This window comes from Clupea harengus, chromosome 19 (assembly GCF_900700415.2).
Source record: "Clupea harengus chromosome 19, Ch_v2.0.2, whole genome shotgun sequence".
Taxonomy (NCBI): domain Eukaryota; kingdom Metazoa; phylum Chordata; class Actinopteri; order Clupeiformes; family Clupeidae; genus Clupea; species Clupea harengus.
Genome location: NC_045170.1, coordinates 24,654,564 through 24,674,359, shown reverse-complemented (window position 1 = coordinate 24,674,359; position 19,796 = coordinate 24,654,564). Strand labels below are relative to the sequence as shown.

At 42.8% G+C, this 19,796-nt stretch overlaps 2 protein-coding genes across 3 annotated transcripts; one reads left to right on the top strand and one right to left on the bottom strand.

The window, feature by feature from the left end:
• Positions 1-825: 825 nt before the first annotated feature.
• Positions 826-6,451, bottom strand: sgo1 (shugoshin 1). Of its 2 annotated transcripts, none has more exons than XM_012836028.3 (10): positions 6,291-6,451; positions 5,523-5,686; positions 5,195-5,376; positions 5,016-5,068; positions 4,611-4,696; positions 2,711-3,802; positions 2,359-2,550; positions 2,070-2,231; positions 1,537-1,714; positions 826-1,094 (listed from the first exon to the last, which is right to left on the bottom strand). In XM_012836028.3, exons 2-10 carry the CDS (start codon positions 5,668-5,670, stop codon positions 965-967), a joined length of 2,223 nt encoding a protein of 740 aa, XP_012691482.2. In that variant the 5' UTR covers positions 5,671-5,686; positions 6,291-6,451; the 3' UTR covers positions 826-964. The 2 variants fall into 2 exon arrangements, with proteins under 2 accessions (XP_012691482.2, XP_031442415.1); XM_031586555.2 differs by having other exon boundaries at positions 2,359-2,552; positions 2,740-3,802.
• Positions 6,452-9,970: 3,519 nt separating this feature from the next.
• Positions 9,971-19,479, top strand: LOC105907738. Its single transcript, XM_031586236.2, has 9 exons — positions 9,971-10,800; positions 13,397-14,179; positions 14,422-14,528; positions 14,850-14,926; positions 15,556-15,665; positions 17,630-17,768; positions 18,211-18,506; positions 18,821-19,152; positions 19,324-19,479. The coding sequence occupies exons 1-8, from the start codon at positions 10,770-10,772 to the stop codon at positions 19,141-19,143; spliced, it is 1,866 nt and encodes a 621-aa protein (XP_031442096.1). The 5' UTR covers positions 9,971-10,769; the 3' UTR covers positions 19,144-19,152; positions 19,324-19,479.
• Positions 19,480-19,796: the final 317 nt, after the last annotated feature.

Below are 19,796 nucleotides of genomic sequence, written 5' to 3'. Positions count from 1 at the left end.
TCGTAACAACATTATCTGCTCCAGAATCTTGTGAACACAAAACATAAAAAACTTTCAAAAATGTAGCAGTAATGTTGATGCAAGCAAATCTCATTAGCCAATAGAACTGTATCACACAGGACTCACATTCATTTTATAATTTAGAACCTAAGATTTCCTCTGTAGGCCCTAACGCTGTGCCCTAGCTGCTACCCTTTCCTTTTCGTTTACTGCGGCACCTTCAACTACGGGTTTCCTTCATTGTCAATCAACCCTTCTGTTATCTTATTCAACAGCCAACTCAGTTTTGCCAGCAGATTCATTCATTTTTGCCAAACACTGCACGTGACCAATTTGTTTATGGTGAAAAATATGATTTTCAAGTGGCTGTACGTGGTCAGGACATGTCTCTCTGCTCTGGTGCAGTCATTACCAGGAAATTTTATTTTTTCTTCTCACGTAATTCACCCATTCACCCAAAAGAATCCACCAAGGCCCATAATTGGCCCTGGGACACACATCCATAAAACCAATTGAATGGTCCTCAAATCACTAGTTTAATTGACGCATGGCAAATAGCCTGTGTATGCTGCATACCATTTCATAATTCATTTCATATGCTCATGCTTTACATTTGATGTCTTTGCCTTCCAACTTACTAGCTAGCTGATGAATTCCATTTATTCTGTCTTTAACTCATCAATGGTGATAGAAGTGGACTCTTCACATTTCAGCACAAGCTGGACACATAATACTTAGGCTGCCCAATCAACAGCACAATACACATAATACACATAAACAAACATTTTCTCAGCTGTGGGCTCAGACAAAAGGGCTCTCTTCTACTCTGATGTTTCAATAAAACTTTAATGATAACCTTCAAGTTATGATACAAGGTAAAATGAATGTTAAAGGAACGCATGGTTGTCTTAGAAAGGACAGAGATAAAAAGGGAACAAACATGTGCACAGAAAAGTGGTCAATGTCATCCTACAAACGACTCGTCATATTTTCCCAGACTGGACACCTTCTTCAGTGAGTGACGAGGTTTCGGTTTGAAGATGGGAGAGCGGAGAAACTTTGTGTCTGTGAACTTATCACCACGTCTCAGCTTCCTGTAGAGAAGAAATTAGAAAGGAGAGCCATGGTCAGGGTCATTACTTTGTATTATTGTTACCCTAAGAACTCCATTATGTGTAGGGAAAAGTTGCCTGTAGATGCTGAACCCAGATCAGTTTAAAACGCTGTTCACTGTTTTCTAGAGTTCCATGTGTATTTCCTATGACACTATTGGGGGTGGGGGTGTCAAGGTTTGGTCTAAGTTGAAGTGCAGCCATGTTGTTTAGGTTATCTTTACCCTAAACACTAACTTGTCGAGATGGTCTTCAAAATTGTGACATGTACTTATAGGAAGTTTGAAAATATTTTTATGTCATTTTTTTTATATCTATGATAAGGCCAGATTTAATCTATTTAAGAACATGTACAAATGTCCTGAATCTGATCTGGGACCATCAACACAAGCAGTAAGGCACAGAAAGGCACGGAGAGGCTTACGAGTTGATCGTGGGCTGCCTGTAGTCAACAGCAGCGGTGCATCTGCGCTTGCGGATGGCAGGGGAGTGGACAGGGACCGCACGGTCCTGAGCAAAGGGGAGGGCACGACGTGTTGCCGGGGAGAGATTGGTCATGTCAGTCAGAGCCACGCCAACAGCCGACCGGACCGCTATTCCACCTGCAGAAACACAACAGAGGGTGTGCTGTAACACAAACACCACTACCACAAATTGAAAATCAAATAGTATGAACAAACTCATAATTAATGAATAAATGTGAATTACAAATGTATGTTAACACATCAAGAGCTCATTAATGGAACAGAAAATGTGTTGAATAAGACTGTTTCCATTTCCATCTTGGCGTTGATTTCTTTGCAATCCCTTCACGTTTGCTAAAAATCTGTCAATGAATTTGAATAAGTTTGAAGCACTAAAAAAGTGCTCTGTCTACCTCTGAAGAGCTTAAACACTTCATTTTGCATGGAGTACCCGTACAATAATGGATACTGATAAGATACAAATGGTCCTTGCCTGCACATCTCCTGTATTTCAATAAGGGTTTTTCTCTCTTCAGGCCCATAGACTGGCTTCGGCTTGTCAGTCCACATAGCGGGTCCCCAACCAACAGTAGCTCCTCTTCCATCTCAAAAGAAATTGGCATTTGAGGCTCCAGCTCTTCTCCTTCCAGGATTGCTGAAAGATACACATTCATTTCACACAAAGATAAATAAAAGGCTAAGCAGTGATGTGTAGGAAAGTTAGGATCTGTATATTGGGGTCTTAAAGAAGAGGAAGTGGTCGAGTAGGTGACTAGACATACCTGTACTTGAGGCCTCACTCTGCTCTGACAGATCAAGTCTCTCAGAGTAGAACACAGGAGAATCGGGAGGTGATTCTGAGCAAAGATACTCCTGAGGCTGGATTCTTGTGCTAGTGGATTCCGGGACTCGCACTTCTTTGCAAGAGGATTCTGTGAGGGCAGCGGTGTCTGCTTCAGTCCTCCTTTCTGAAACTAGTACATTAAATGGATTTATTAAACAATGACCAGATTGCTAGTTCAAAATCTGTTCAAAACCCTTCACTTTCCTTTGAAAAGAGTTAGTTAGTCACATTTTGAAACTCAGTTTCATGTAACCAAGCCTTTTAAGAATACATCAGAAATGTGTGCCCACCTGTCTGGTGCTGGGGCTCGATGTCCACTGTGTGGTGCTGGGGCTTGATGTCCACTGTGTGGGGCTGGGGCTTGATGTCCACTGTGTGGGGCTGGAGCTTGATGTCCCCGGTATGGGGCTGGGGCTTGATGTCCACTGTGTGGGGCTGGGGCTTGATGTCCACTGTCTGGTGCTGGGGCTTGATGTCCACTGTGTGGGGCTGGGGCTTGATGTCCACAGTATGAGCCTGGCTCCTTCTCCCTTGTTTAGCCCCCTGGAGCGCAGCGTTCCTTTTTGAACGTGCCCGTCTGGGGGGGCTGTGGTTCTCCTGCCTCCTGCATGCTCTTTTTTTAGGAATGTACAGGCTGTCGTCTCCCTCCTCATCCTCAGACAGAGACAGAGAGCTGTTAGTCTGCGGAGTGTCTTCTTGAGGTGGGTCCTGAGCTCTCTCAGTCTCGCGCTCATCTGTCTTGGGCCCCCCTCTAAAAGGGGTCATGTGCACTGCTTCTTCGCAGTCAAAGTCAAACGAGTCATTCATGTTCAGGGAGGAGTTGAGGTTGGGGCCTTGGTGTTTCTGATGTTTGCTAGGCTGTGCTTGTGTGCCGCGGCTGCCATTGCGATCTCGGCTCTTGGAGCGCGCTCGGGGCTTGTTGTTCTCCCAGGGCCTTTTCAGCGGTGCAGCAACCACTCTACGGGTATGCGGGACCGTCAGCAACAGCCTCCCCCTCACTGGGCAAGGGGGATCAGGGATCTGTGCTGGGGGTTGATTCACCTGGGGAGAGGGCTGAGATGTCTCTTTGGGAGCCGCCTGTTTGGGGCCTCGCCGTCTTTTCTTGGGCCGCTCGGGGCTGTGGCGCACCTTAGCCTGTACATTGCTTGGTTCAGGACAAGTCTCCAGCATCTCATTGCAGTCATTAAGTCCCGTCTCCTCCTCTGTCTCCTCTTGAGTTTTAGCCAGTCCAGATTCTGGGTTCTGAGGGCCTGCGTTTTCCGTGGCAGGTGTAGGTGAATTAGCAGGGTCACTAAATGACCCCCGTCCTTCAGCTCTACGCCGACGCCTTGTACCAACGTTTGGCGGTAACTCTGAAGATTTGTTGTCATGGTAATGAGAGTCTTGAGGGTAAAAACACACAAACACACACAGACAGATGTAAAAGGTGTAGAAGTGACATTTTCACAGACAGAAACTGCTCAGTGTAATAGTATCATTTGTAATGCTAAATCCATGATATTATAATCTTCTGACAATATCGATGAATCACACCACAAGAAAAGTTATGCTATTTTACTAAATAGAAACGTTGTAAAGGGGCACTGTAAACCCAGCCAGTAACTGTTAAAGGTGTTCTTTGCTGCTAATTATAATTGTGTTGAATGACTGTTATGGTTATTTGAATAAATTAGTTTAGAACGGTCCTGAGTTTGAAAAACAAAATGTATTGCTATTTGTTGTCATTGTATTGATAATGTACCGCAAGCACATATATCGCTGTCTTGATATTTTATCCCACCATTACTTGTTTGGGTGTTTTTATGATTAGGTGACTGTATGGAGACATGCCCACAGCTCAAAGTTGACAGCAATTGGTCAACATCCACTCTATGTCAGTCCACCAAGGTGTCTATTTCTATTATTTCTGGTGTATACGTCAAGCAGACTTTACTAGAATTCCAGTGCTATTAGACAGTGACAGTGAAAATTACCGTTATCAGAATGTGCTCTACAAAGTCAACCGTAAGACCCTTCCTGTATTCCGGAGGTTTCTGTTATTCACACCCATCTATATTGATTAGATTCAGAATGGGTTTAGACAGACTTGCCTACACTAGTCTATACTTTAAGGCGTATTTCAAACTTGTTTTTGTAGCGTTGGTGTGTTTTAGCTTAGAGGTTGTCAGGAGGACAATTTTTTCCCCCTACCTGTGCTGACAGCCTCAGGTGATTGTGCTGCCATGTCTTCAGGATACAAATCACGTCCTGCTCCTTTCTCAGACCCCAATAGACAGCTGCCACACACAGTAGAAAACATTCAGAAAAATATGGCTATGTTGAAGCAAATCTAGTGAGGAACTGCTGTGTACAAAGGTAGGTAAAGGTAAGTCTAAAACTGCACACAAGGTTTCCTTAAAAAAAAAACCACAGGTCTCATGTCTGAAACAATATGGTTTTTCATAAAACGAAACCTTGTATACACACACACACATACCTGTATGCGTGTGTGTAAAAGGTTTAGTACCTGTACGTGTATGCATCACATTTGCCAGAATGTTTTCACATCATAGCTGCTAATAACCACAATGAACAAAAACTGTAATATGTGCTGACCTGGAAGAGGAAGAAGAGCCAGGGTCCAGCTGACGCGCCTCAGGGGTGGAACTCTGAAGGAAGGGAGAAAGACCCATACCAGTGTAAATAATGTGTGTAATCACTGACTGAAGAAAATCCCCAGTACAATCAACAATCAAAGTTATTTCAACATGTTAATGTGCCAGCTTGTAACTGACCTGCGTTGTGAGTGCCGTTCGTTTCAGTAACAGCAGATGAAAGAAGAGGGCCTGTCTTTCTCTTTTCAGCTGCAGTATGACCCCCTGGGCTTGCCGCACTTTGTCCCTCTCAGCCTGTAGTGCAAGAGCCAGCCATTTGTTGTTCTCCTGCACACCCTTCAGCACAGTTGGCTTTACCTGAACTGAACCACAGACAATTGCATAAATAGAAACATCTTTGGGAAATAATTTTTCGGCAATATTTAGGATCACTCCATATCAGTCGTCATGAAGGAAGACACTGTGGCCTTATTGTTGTGATGGCATATATCAAAGCTTTGTATCTCACCATTTGTTTTAGTTTTGGGCTTCCCTCTGTTCACAGCGCAGGCGCTTGCTAAGCGTTTGTTTCTCTTCTCCTTCATCTTCTCTTTGATGTCATCCAGACTCTCCTTGAAGGACTTCTTCTGGGGCTGCGTCCCCCGCTCTCGTGCCATGATAGTACCGAACCAGCTAGAGACAAGAAGTGCAACATTAGGGTCAACCTGTCCTTACAAGACCTGTATCAGCAATGTTGTGCATTCTGCCTGTCTAAATCCGCTATCAACTTACACAAATCTGAAAGGAAGGCGTGTCCGTTCTAAATATGTCAAAGCATGGCATCAATAGATGATAAGAATTAATTTCTTAATTGAATTAATTTGGTAGCAAGCTAGCTATACATTCGAGATCTTACTATGGTATATTAACCTATACAGGTTAAACTGATGCAAACTATGCTAGTTAGCTAACGGTTGTATACCATCTAAAAAGCGAATTGGCTAGCATAGTTCATGACATGTAGAATGTTTACCAATACCGAGGCAGTTTAACTGTCTCTGCTATGCTAACTAGCTAGCTATGTTACAGTCATCTTGATGATTTTGTACACTACTAGCTAGTAATCCTAAAGTTAAAAGTCAAGCCTGCAGTTCTGGTTAAACAAACCTAGCAGCTAACGTTAGCACATAAGAGCTCGAATGGATAGCTAGCAAGCTACCAAACAACGGGCTGTTTTTCTTCACAGGGGGCGAGAAATGCAAACGATTGTATTTTTTGTCACCAACTTAACGCTTACCACAGTTGTTCTACAATCGGCAGTCGTTAGTTTACGTCTGATCAATGTATGTCCACCAAGAGAGGCTGTGAAAACAGTAAACAATCGGTCGTTCAACTCCTTCGGTTCTTTTTTTTTTCTTGTCTAGCTAGCGATAGCTACCAAGAAACAATTCGAATTAGGTGCAGTACGAGCTCATTGGTGGATGGATGTAATACGTCATTTCCAGGTAGCGAGTAACATCGGTGTCCTAACTAACCCCAACTAGGTTGAATGGGGGTTTGGAAAACCGTAAATAACTGTATCTGTCTCTGTATAGACTTAATTATATCTATCTAAGCCTATTTATATAAAGCCTTTTAAAGTTCCATTAGTATATTAGTTGTAGTTCAATCAGTTCTGTTCTTTCAATCAGTTCATTTCTGTAAGTTCATACTTATGTTAGGGTATGTTATCTTAGGTTCAGGTTTTGTTGTTCATTTTTACAAATCTCCACAAAACCTCCACTGTTATTGGTTCAGTTGTACAAAACCTTACGTATGTTGAGGTTCATTGTTCATCTTTACAAATCTGTACAAAACTTCAACTGATATTTATTCATTTATGTTTTTTTGATTCATTTTTACAAATCAGGCATTTATGTCACTTTGTATCTTATATTTTGCTTCTCAATCATTTTGCAAGTACAGACTAAATGACCAAATATGTATTTATTTAATATATTTTACAGATCTTCCTTTGATCTGCAGGAGACAACGACAACAAATCAGTCCTGCTCCTGCATATTGGTTCAGGTGGACATTCACCAATCTGTGCTGGATTATTATTAGATTGACAACCAACCCATCTTGTTAGGTTGCTAACTAGGGGTGTAACGATCCACCAATACGAATCGGAAACTAGTTTTAACAGGGATGTGGGCTAACTTGAGTCGGTGGTGAAGTCGGGGGGGAAAATGGTGCAGGTAAGGGTTAGTTTGATAAAAAAAATATATAATTATTTATTTTACAAGGGGAATCTCTCCAATGACCCCAAACATGTACACAAAACAAAACATAAATACAAACAGTACTCAAAACTAGTCACACAGATACGCCGTATTCACTTCACCTCACAGGGGGGTAAATACTCACTCCTTCTCTGATGCCCCCCTTTAAGGCACCCTTTAAATAGTCCTGGCCTTTAGGCTAAATTGGTCCAATCAGCCCTAGTTGGACCCAACCATTGAAGTGGGGGAGCCCTCCCCAGATTAGTCCCATGGATAACATAGTAAGTGGGTTTTTACATAAACATAAGCCCACCACCAAGTTCACCAATGCACCCAGAACCATATATTGAGTCCATTGTCTCTCTCCCGCTCTTGCAGGGCTACGTGAGTCAGACTCCATTCCATCCAGTGCAAACGATGAGAAGGGGGATTTTGTTTTCAGTTTCCTGTGGAAATTCCAAAAAATGTGGTTCCCTTCAGGATCTTGGGAGGGTTTATTGTTATTGTTGCAGAAAAAATCCCCCAAAATTGTGGTTATAAATATGGTGATTTTGAGTTGAATAAAATCAATTGTAAATAATGCAGAAATTCCATGACCGTTGTTTTTAGGGAATATAAGAGAAAATTTAAATTATGGGAAATACTTGAATTTGCGTAAATCTGTCAAAACGCAAGATCTTAAAATCCTGGGGGGACTGGATAGACACATGCTTTCATTTGAATAGATTAATAGAATAGAACAATACTTCCTGTGCAACAGGATACAACAACAATGCACAACTGGCTGGTGACAGCCGCATGTTGTGCTCTAGGATCCGTAAAGGCCCCCCTTCAACATGTATCCCACAGGTGCTAAACACAACATAATGACTGCCAAAACATAAAACCTGAGCAGCAGGATGTAACGACAACAAAGCTGCCTGTGTGAACATTTCACTGAGGTTTTCAGGCACCTTCCTTCATCAGTATTTCGTTGAATTAGCCCCATGACACTCAAGGCTCAACTGGCGTGCGTCTAGTAAAACCCCAATGGCATCCCATTTCCTGGTTCAAAGAGGACACCGAAAGAGGGCCGTTCAAAAGAGCAGCGACTCTAGACCAATCAGAACACATAACTGTCTACATAACTGAAAGCCAGGAAGAGGGTTTGGATTGCAGGCATCCTCCTGTTTTAAAAAATCCATACGAATGCGGTAAGTTCGAATGCGTATACATTCTTTTTTTTGCAGCAACCATTGCACTGTGTTTAATTCTAGTAGACACCGCTACACACTAAGGCTGGAGGATAGACAGTGGGGGCAGAGGGGGGTTCATCGCTCTGATACACCTCGTCAACCTCATCTGGATCGGGCTGCCCAGGCTGAACCACCTGTTCCTCTGGACCAGGTCCATCTTCAACAATGTCCTGAAAAGAGAAGGGCCCAGATTCCCCTGTGCTCTGGCTGAACAACCCGAGCAGTTTATTGGAAGGCACATCAGCAGGGGCCCGGAAATTCTCCTCCACAGTCTTTCCAAACAGTTGCCTTCAGCGGGTGTTGAGGTAGTCAATCAGTGGCGGCCTTGGGAAATGCTGCTTTATTAATGCAACTCCCACTCACAATGGTACCTCGTTCGCAGTGCATGATGGGAGCTGTCTCACCTACTCACACACACACACACACACACACACACACACACACAGAAGCGCGCAACCCCCTTGCACACTACAATACTTCCAATCTGTATGAGTGAAGTTATTGAAAAAAAATGTTTTTGCAGTGTTTGTACAATAAATACCCACCACAGACAACTCACGATCCCTGCTCACCATAGCATAGAGCAGAGCAACATGATGTCTATGTGAGGTATTTCTTGCCAGCGATGCCTCGTTTTTGTGGAAAACAAGGCAGTAAAAGTGACTGGCAGCAAATGGGAGATGGAGGCTGTTACTATGCTTAAAAGTTATTGTGCTATGTTTTGCATAATACATAATCATAAAAAACATATATTTGTTTCTTCTTGTTAATTGTGATTTGTAGCTTCATAGGCTTTTCGTAGAGAAGACTCCAATGAAAACCTGTGTAGGCTATGGAAAACATGGAATGGCCAGTGGTGTAAGTAGCCTACGTCTAATCTACATTTTATGATAATCATTGGCAACAAAATGATATGTATTGTAAGCTATACAATAAAGACTGAAAAAGCAAAGATCACAGTAGATAGTAGAAAAAGTTGATGGACTATTCATGACCCCTATGTAATCTCCTCCTCTCTCTACAGATGTAGGCCTACTCTTTTGAGTAAAGAAATTCTGGTTTTTAAACAAACAATAGCACAGCATTACTAGTGAAATTGATTTGTTAAAATTACAGGAAATCATCAAGACAATCTTCTTGCACATATGTATTTTTAGAGATTTTGAGAACATGAAGTTGAATATACAATGAAAAATCAAACTTTCTCCAAAAACAAAATTACTCAACCAGCTTCTTCAATATTGCCCACATAAACATGATTTAGTTGTCATTAATGTTATAAAGTTGTTTTAAAACATAATTGAATAATTTGCCTTAAGTTAGCTCAGTTTTAAATATACAAGTCCCAACCATGTATGTGTTCAAGCCCAGTAACAAACACAGCAAATGAAACCCAACTCTCAAAAGCGTTAAAAGAAGACCTGAATTCATTACACAGAAAGGCAGTGGTTACAGTTCCAAAAGACAAAGATTGCAGCATGTTATGCAATTTAAATATCTTTGTACAGCAGGTAGGCTACCCCTACCTGGGCATGGAAGAAAGAGCAAAAAATCAAACACTGGAATCTGCCATTTGATCAGAACTGCTAAGGAAAACAATTCTCCTGTTCAACTAAGGTGTCTTGAGGGCTGAGGGCATTGAATCCATCTGAGTTCAGTTGCACATCTCTGCCATGAGTAGGCTACATCTCTGGGGTACAAGATCATTCTGGAGCACCTGACCAAATTAATGTATCTATTTTGAGTTAGGCCACTGTCTTTCACTAATTTGTCAACAGAGGGTGTAATAAAAAAAATTAAAAAAAATAAAAAGTAAAAGCCTGCAAAAAACATGGGCTGTTACTCACTATGCCTATGAAACTGATATGTATGGTTTTACCACCTACAAGTCAACAGATGTTGAGAAAACGATTTGGCATGTGATATTCTTGTGACATCTATGTTAAACCTCACAGGTAAAACTGATTAAAACAGCTGTCTGGAATGTTCTATATACACGATATGAAACACTTTCGCGGTCAGATTTGGACAGGCAACTTTGATCAGTTGTCCATTACATCCTTTTTAACCTTCCGACTTCAACCACACGATTTGCTCGGGAGTATGATTGGCAGGTGAGGTTCGTTTGTCACGTGGTAATGGAAGACTATCGACCGTAAATGTCTAATCAAGGTATTAGCTGGTCTCAGGTCTTCACAGACTTTGTGCAAAGTACCTAGGCTGCTGAGCTTAATTGTGATTGCTGGTTACGCCCTGGGACACTGCTCATGAGGCCGGATGGAAGAAGATATGTCCGTGCACGACTTCGGTAAGTGAATCATCGCCTTTAATGACTAAATGACTTGCATGAAGCTAATTGCATTATTAACTGGAAGCTTTATTGAAGTTGAGTAAGGAGAGTAGGTAGAGCAGAGGCTAACAGCTTAGAAAGTTAAATAGCTAGTCATGATGGCGACTGTAGCTTGATTAAAATGGGTAACTAATTGTTATATTAATGACTAAATGTTTCAAATGTTTGAAATAATCAAGACCACAGGAGTTGGGTTTCGTTGGGCGCACGCAGTAGCCTAGAGACGTGAAGGTTGTATGAAAAGTCCAAGTGGATTTCAACACCAGCTGAATGTAGTAGCCAGGTGTATAATAAGCAACGTTTCAACCTCTTTACTCTCCTCATAGATTCACTAAAGGCTTTACATTAGGCAACTGCAGTAATGTGCAGAATCCAAGTAGTTTCCAGTCGCCTTAAAATAATTTTATTTGGACAATTTATGTGTGTTTATTAAATAGGCCAAATTGAAATCAGGTGGTTGAGTTAACGGGTGCATAATATGAACAGAACTATGATTGGCCCAGAAATCCTTTTTGCAATGGCTGGTCAGACTCATGAGTGAGGTCCTGCGCCCCCCAGAAGTAAAAACCTTACAGCCTGTATCAATCAAGCTATAGCAATGCAAGGCATACGAGACTAACTTTCTTCAGTTTCCTACTTTCTATGTATTTTTTTTCTTCATAATATGATTTCACTAACCCTTGGGACACGTGAGCTGGAAATGTTGTAATTTTGATTGGATTAATTACTAATTACGTTTTATGGCCACCAAATAGGCCTAGCCTACTGGCGGAAGAAATTTTCTCTAACAAAATATACACATTGGTCGACATAGGCTATGAGAACAATATCAGTTTGCTACATGTTAAACAAATTTAAAGGTGGTTTAGGTTACAGTTTTCGGCTGCTCTTAACTTGGCCTACATGAACACATTTTAGGCCTATTTGTAATCTATTTACAAAATATAGCAAAAACATTCCTGAAAAATGGTTTTACTTCAGAAGTATCTAAATCACAATTATGCGAGTCCTACACAGGTGTTTCATATTAATCTGAAACCTAACTAATCGCTTGGAGAATGGGCTTTCACAGCTGCACTTATGTTCACGCGCAGCACCTCCGTCATGATTCTGACCAGCCATTGCAAAAAGGATTTCTGGGCCAATCATAGTTCTGTTCATATTATGCACCCGTTAACTTAACCACCTGTTTCAATTTGGCCTATTTATTAAACACACATAAATTGTCCAAATACAATTATTTTAAGGCGGCTGGAAACTACTTGGATTCTGCACATTACTGCAGTTGCCTAATTTAAAGCCTTTAGTGAATCTATGAGGAGAGTAAAGAGGTTGAAACGTTGCTTATTACACACCTGGCTACTACATTCAGCTGGTGTTGAAATCCACTTGGACTTTTTATACAACCTTCACGTCTCTAGGCTACTGCGTGCGCCCAACAAAACCCAACTCCTGTGGTCTTGATTATTTCAAACATGCCAATATAACAATTAGTTACCCATTTTAAGGAAAGGGGGCCACCATAGGTTCTTTTACACACTTTGAAAGGGAGGGGTATTCAGTTGGTTGCAATTCAGCAACCTCACTACAAGATGCAGCTAAATGCTACACAATGCACCTCTAATATATTGTGGTGCAGGCCTACTGTAAAAAGCTGGGGAGGGGACAAAATGTGGTCACCATTATGCGAGTTCTGTGTGCTGGACTGCTCTGCTTTGTGCTCTAGTGCTGGCTCCTGGGCTGAGCTTGCTGGTGCTGGGCTGCATTGGGCTGCATTGTTGCTGCTCTTGAAACATTAAGTCAGAGTCTCTCTATAGTATATTGAGTTAATGTTAACACACTTTGCGACATTTATGCGTATCCAACTGAATTCATTGCATTGTCGACTAAAGTTTGTTGTTTTTTTCCCTCGGTCAGTAGGTTAGATGAGAACCAAATTCTCCTGACAAATGTATTCATATTTTTGAAAGCAAAATACTGGGTGGGACAAACTCCACTGATTTGAATATTGGGTGGAATGTTCCCCCCATGAGTAACACGTATGGATGGTGTAATGTTCATGAGTCAGACAGGGGATGGGTAACATGTATGGATGGGGTAATGTTCATGAGTCAGACAGGCGATGAGTAACACGTATGAATGGGGTAATGTTCATGAGTCAGACAGGCGATGAGTAACATGTATGGATGGGGTAATGTTCACATGAGTCAGACAGACAATGTGCCCCGCAGATGCCAGAATTTAATAAAAAAGTGCAGGTCTAAGCACCAAATGTTTTCAACTCCTAGCAACATCACTGACCCTTAGGCCTATATTACACATTGACACCATGTTTGTATTGTTATTATAGTATGGGCCAAAAGGCATTAGCCTTGACCCAAATCTCAGCAGCATTGTATCCTTTATCACTATCCTGAAATAAGATGGTGAATTATGTTGTCAACGTGCACATGTGAGGAGGCTCCTGCTCTACACTTCTACAAATGTAAAATACTGATAGTTGTTTTTGCTGTGCTTGGGAAGTTTACGTTGCTGGTTTGCCTGCTGCCTTTAGGTAGTCCGTTCCTGATCTGTGATGAGGATGAGGAAGAGGAAGACTATTACCAAGGAAAGCAAGAGGCTGATGAAGAGAGAGAAGATGATAAGGAAGAGAAGGATGGACATCAGAATAGCATCCTGACACCTGTGATGGGAAAAGCAGGGGAGAAGCAAGAGAAGATCAGTGGGGAAATCACCACAGCAATGATGAGCAAAGATACAGAGGAAGACCGAGAGAAGAGGCAGGAAGAAATGTCAGAGGAGAGAACAGAACAGGCAGAGGAGATGAAGCATGTAGAAGAGTCCGAAAAGAAAGAGAGAGGAAAGGAAGATGGAGAGATGTTATATTTGAGAGGAAAGATGGAGGGAAATATGAGAGAGGAAACAGACATGGAGGGGAAAGGAACAGCTGGGAGTGGAGGAGAGGAGAGAGTGAAGACTGATATAAGCCTCGGTAGTGTGCTGTCTGTGTGTGAGCAGTCTCTAGAGCAGAGCATGAGTGCAGGCCTGGCGTTCAGACACGTCCCACAGCCACTCCAGCCTCCCGATGCCCAGCCTGAGGCCCTCTCTGTGGGGAAGCACCAGGCGGGCGTCCCCTCTCAAACACTGGAAGTGAGCACAATGCTTCCCCCAATGGAGGTCCAGCTGACGCAGGTGTACACCACCCGCCAGTACACACGCTTCACGGGCCACGGCCCCCCAATGCACCCCCTGAACACTCAAACACAGGCACCTCCCACAGACCACGCCACACTGCCCCCCGTGCCCAAGAAGAAGACGCGCACACTGTACTCAGCAGGTGAGTGGGCCTGTGCGTGGCCACAAATATCAAAAGGAATTAAACGTTTCTTTTGTATTAAAAAATGCCCTTTGTAGCACTAGGGGTAGACTGTCAATAAATTAAATAAATGAGAAACACACACTATGAAACTTGGCTCTGTCTGTCTATGATAAGCCTACGGAAAAGGAAAAGGAGGCTACTCTATGGCATAATGTGCTTGAATGTGTATGCCTGTGTGTTTTTGACATGCATGTGGTTAGATCAGCTCCAGGAGTTGGAGCGCTTGTTTCAGGATGATCACTACCCCGATGGGGACAGGAGAAGGGAGATTGCTGCATCAGTTGGAGTCACACCCCAAAGGATCATGGTTAGTGGGATTTGATTTGACCTTTTACTTTTTCAACATTTCTGGTGAACACAGCAGTCATTCCAATTAGCCACCCAGGCTTTTCACAATTTAGTTTTAGGCTTTGGTTAAAAAATCCCACAAACAGCCTTTACAACAAGACATCACCAAATATATTGTTGAAATATGTCAGTTAGCAAGCTTTTAGTATTGTGCACTGTGTTTTTGATCTTTGCAAGACAAGTATATTGGCTGTACTGCCTCTTTAAATGCTGATGAAAGGACTCTAACCCTAACCCTCTTTAAATGCTGATGAAAGGACTCCATCTCCCTCTCTCCCAGGTGTGGTTTCAGAATCGCCGTGCTAAGTGGCGAAAAACAGGGAAGGAACCACTGAAGACACACAAAAACACCCACAGGTCTCTCAGACACACACACACACACACACACACACACACACACACACACACACAAACAGGTCTCTCTTCCTCTCAGACACACACACACACACACACACACACACACACACACAAACACCCACAGGCCTCTCAGACACACACACATACACACACAAACACCCACAGGCCTCTCATCCTCTCAGACACACACACACACACACACACACACACACACACACACAACAACACCCACAGGCCTCTCATCCTCTCAGACACACACACACACACACACAACAACAACACACACAGGTCCCTCATCCTCTCAGACACACACACACACACACACACACACACACACACACACTTTAGTTTGAGCTTCTCCTTTTTTGAACTTCCATCTACTAGCAACTGTAGACTTCTCTGTATGTTGTGGTGGTGCTTCAGAGGATTGAGATCACCTTACTAACATGGACATACAATGGTCACACTGATGCCTTGAATAACGTGTGTGTGTGTGTGTGTGTGTGTGTGTGTGTGTGTGTGTGTGTGTGTGTGTGTGTGTGTGTGTGTGTGTGTGTGTGTGTGTGTGTGTGTGTGTGTGTGTGTGTGTGTGTGTGTGTGTGTGTGTGTGTGTGTGTGTGTGCCTCCAGAACATCTTATTTTTCAGGGACTGTTCCGTCAGTGCTTCCCCAGCCGCCCGCCCACACACCGACCCTTCCACCCTACAGCTCCCTCATAGGCAGCCTGACCAGCCCAGCCGGTAACACACATCTGTCTGTCTCTCTGTAACACACACCAGTCTGTCTCTCTCTGTAACACACACCAGTCTGTCTCTCTGTAACACACATCTGTCTCTCTGTAACACACACATCAGTCTGTCTCTCTGTAACACACACCAGTCTGTCTCTCTGTAACACACATCAGTCTGTCTCTCTGTAACACACATCAGTCTGTCTCTCTGTAACACACATCTGTCTGTCTCTCTGTAACACACATCAGTCTGTCTGTCTCTCTGTAACACACATCTGTCTGTCTCTTTGTAACACACACCAGTCTGTCTGTCTCTCTGTAACACACATCTGTCTGTCTCTCTGTAACACACATCAGTCTGTCTGTCTCTCTGTAACACACATCTGTCTGTCTCTTTGTAACACACACCAGTCTGTCTGTCTCTCTGTAACACACATCAGTCTGTCTCTCTCTCTGTAACACACATCAGTCTGTCTGTCTCTCTGTAACACACATCAGTCTAACAGTGTGGGTGAAATAGAATGGTGCATATGAATCAATCAATCAAGGGTGAATGGGCCTGTCTGTCTCTGTTGTAGCACACATTGGACAGGTGTATGTGTCTGTCTCTGTTGTAGCACACATTGGACAGGTGTATGTCTCTGTTGTAGCACACATTGGACAGGTGTATGTGTCTGTCTCTGTTGTAGCACACATTGGACAGTAGGGGTGGGAATCTCTTGGCACCTCACGATTCGATTCGATTCCGATTCAGAGGTCAACGATTCGATTCTAAACCGATTATCGATTCTAAACCGATTATCGATTCTAACCCGATTATCGATTATCAATTCTAAACCGATAAAACGATTATCGATGCATCGCGATTTTTAAAACATTTGAGTTTGCTACTCAGAGTCTCAAATCACTTCCTACTTTGTGTTTGATAATTAAAGAAGATCAACAGAGGAATTACCTTCTCTATTTTCTTATTAGAGAAAAAGTTTTTCCTTGTCACAATTATGACTTTATATGAACAATGCAATAATCGATGCAGCTTGCATTTCAACACAAAATGAAAGTGTAAAAAAAAAAAAAAAAAAAAAAATATATTTTTAAATTTTTTTTTTTTTTTTTATTAAAAAATCGATTATGAACTTTTCTGAATCGAGACAGAATCGTTCTAGAGAGAATCGAGAGAAATCGAAGAATCGATTTTTTTCCCCACCCCTATTGGACAGGTGTATGTCTCTGTTGTAGCACACATTGGACAGGTGTATGTGTCTGTTGTAGCACACATTGGACAGGTGTATGTGTCTGTCTCTCTGTTGTAGCACACATTGGACAGGTGTATGTGTCTCTCTCTGTTGTAGCACGCATTGGACAGGTGTATGTGTCTCTGTTGTAGCACACATTGGACAGGTGTATGTGTCTCTCTCTGTTGAAGCACGCATTGGACAGGTGTATGTGTCTGTCTCTCTGTTGTAGCACGCATTAGACAGGTGTATGTGTCTCTGTTGTAGCACGCATTGGACAGGTGTATGTGTCTGTCTCTCTGTTGAAGCACGCATTAAACAGGTGTATGTGTCTCTCTCTGTTGTAGCACACATTGGACAGGTGTATGTGTCTCTCTCTGTTGTAGCACACATTGGACAGGTGTATGTGTCTGTCTCTGTTGAAGCACGCATTGGACAGGTGTATGTGTCTGTCTCTGTTGTAGCACACATTGGACAGGTGTATGTGTATGTGTCTCTGTTGTAGCACGCATTAGACAGGTGTATGTGTCTCTGTTGTAGCACGCATTGGACAGGTGTATGTGTCTGTCTCTCTGTTGAAGCACGCATTAGACAGGTGTATGTGTATGTGTCTCTGTTGTAGCACGCATTGGACAGGTGTATGTGTCTCTCTCTGTTGTAGCACGCATTGGACAGGTGTATGTGTCTGTCTCTGTTGTAGCACACATTGGACAGGTGTATGTGTCTCTCTCTGTTGTAGCACGCATTGGACAGGTGTATGTCTCTCCAGAAGGTGGCCCCCCTCCCATGCAGAGTCCCCCTCCCCTGCGTCGAGCTTCTCTGTCTCTCTCGCTCGACCCTAATCAACACATACTCAACCTGCCTACTGCTGACACGTGGTAAGGTGCACACATTTAAGGTCTCCATCATTTATGGAATATATTAAATTTTCTTTGCATCAGGAACCTTTACAGATGTATTGGGGAGGTGTAAGAATTGCTGAGGAAATTGGTCCCCTCCCCTCAATTTCAAGAATTATAATTCTTCAGTCTCCATTTCAAAAATGTAATTTTAGGGTAAAACAAAGCATCTTTCCCCTGACTTCTGAAAAAGACTCCCCTAAATGCCCCCCCTCCCCAGAGAGATTTGGAACAGTCTTAAATGTGAACATCACCATAACAGTATTCAGTTCAGTTAATAATGAGAGTTTTCTAATCCCACAGTTTGTTTGTATCATGATGAGATTTGAACTGCAGTTTTTGTGATGTTTTGGGTGTTTGCTGTTGTTGTGCAATCCGGTGTTGTGTGTGTTTCATGGCTGTTATGCCTGTTGAATTGTAGGAGTAATTACACGGACCTCTCCTCACTGAAGATGGACCCCCAGCACCATGTTGCCTTTGTTCCTATGTCAAACACAATGCACTATCAGTCTAAGGCTCACACCCAGCCGCTGCAGCACACAAACACACTCACTCAACAGTACCTCTCCAACCTCTCTTATATAAACCCCACATATATCAACAACGGCCCGGCCCACACAGGCCACACACACACCCCTACCCAGCTGGCATACACTCTGCCAACGCCCAACAGCCTGGTGCCCGCCTGCTGCCAACAGAACAATCAGATGCACCAGGGTAAATACGCACCCACACGCCGCTGGCGGGAACAAAGTAATCAGATTTTAGCATTCTCACATAATCTCATGAAAATTACCAACAGATACCTCAAATGTGCCACAACTGAAAATGTCAATGCTGTGTATTCTTCTCTCTGTCTCACACACATAGCATGCTTAGACACACACACACACACACACACACACACACACAGTTTTATTGAAAGGAAGTTTGGTTGAGAAGTTTTCATCTTTACCCACGTTTGTTTTTTGTTTCTGTTTCCTGTGCATGTCTTGGTGTGTGTGCATGTGGTCTGTGTGTTTGTCTCCCAGTGCAGTCACGTCTGTGTTCCAGTGATCCCCCCCCACCCCAGCCTGCAGTGTATCAGGGTCCGGGGCGCTTGTCCCTCCACCTGCAACCCGCATCCCACTACAGCACCTCGCCCCTCCCTCACACACACTCACATGTACACACTCACACAAACACACACTACCCGCTCCACACCCCTCTGACCAAAGATGGCAACCCCCTGAACTCGGTGACCATGGGGACCCAGCCAGGGCCCTCACAGAGCCAACCCAGCCGGAGGGAGGCAGACACGCACACTCACACAGACGTGTCGTTCCATTGTGACTTCTCCCCCATCCTCCTTTAGCTGTCAAAGGTACATTACCTCCAGTGTGTCCGTTGAATGTGTAAATGAGTGTGTGAGTCAGAAGAAGAAGGAGAGAGAGAGAGAGAGAGAGAGAGAGAGAGAAGTGAAAAGTCTGGCTATGTGAGAATATTTCCCAATGTTTCATTGATTTGCTAATTTCTTTACTGTCCTGTTTCTCAGGTGTCCAACATTGACAGAGAAGCTTGGCTCTTGAGTAGCATTATCGAGATTGTGTTTTTGTATAGAGACTTCTGTGAGTATTGGGACCTCATTTTGTTTACTTAAAAAAAAAAAGTGAATGTTGCTGAGCTTTATTAAACTGTTGGTATGTAGTCTGCATGGGCATCTGGCTAATTTACTATACCTGTCAACAGCACACCCCTTAAATAATCCACAGTATCACTTATTTTGACCATTTCACCCCACACACGATAAAATTAAACTTTTTAAAGTGATATAATGTTAGTCTTTACACTATATGTATGTTAGCTCAGGATTGTTTCACAACCTACATTATTAACCATTGAGTACGATAAAACTAAGTTTGTTCTGAAAAAGCCAAGCCATTTTAGAAATTCCAGTCAGTGTATTATCATGATATTGTTACATTATTGTGAAGTACAATTGAAAACAGCTATGAGTAGGATGTGTCC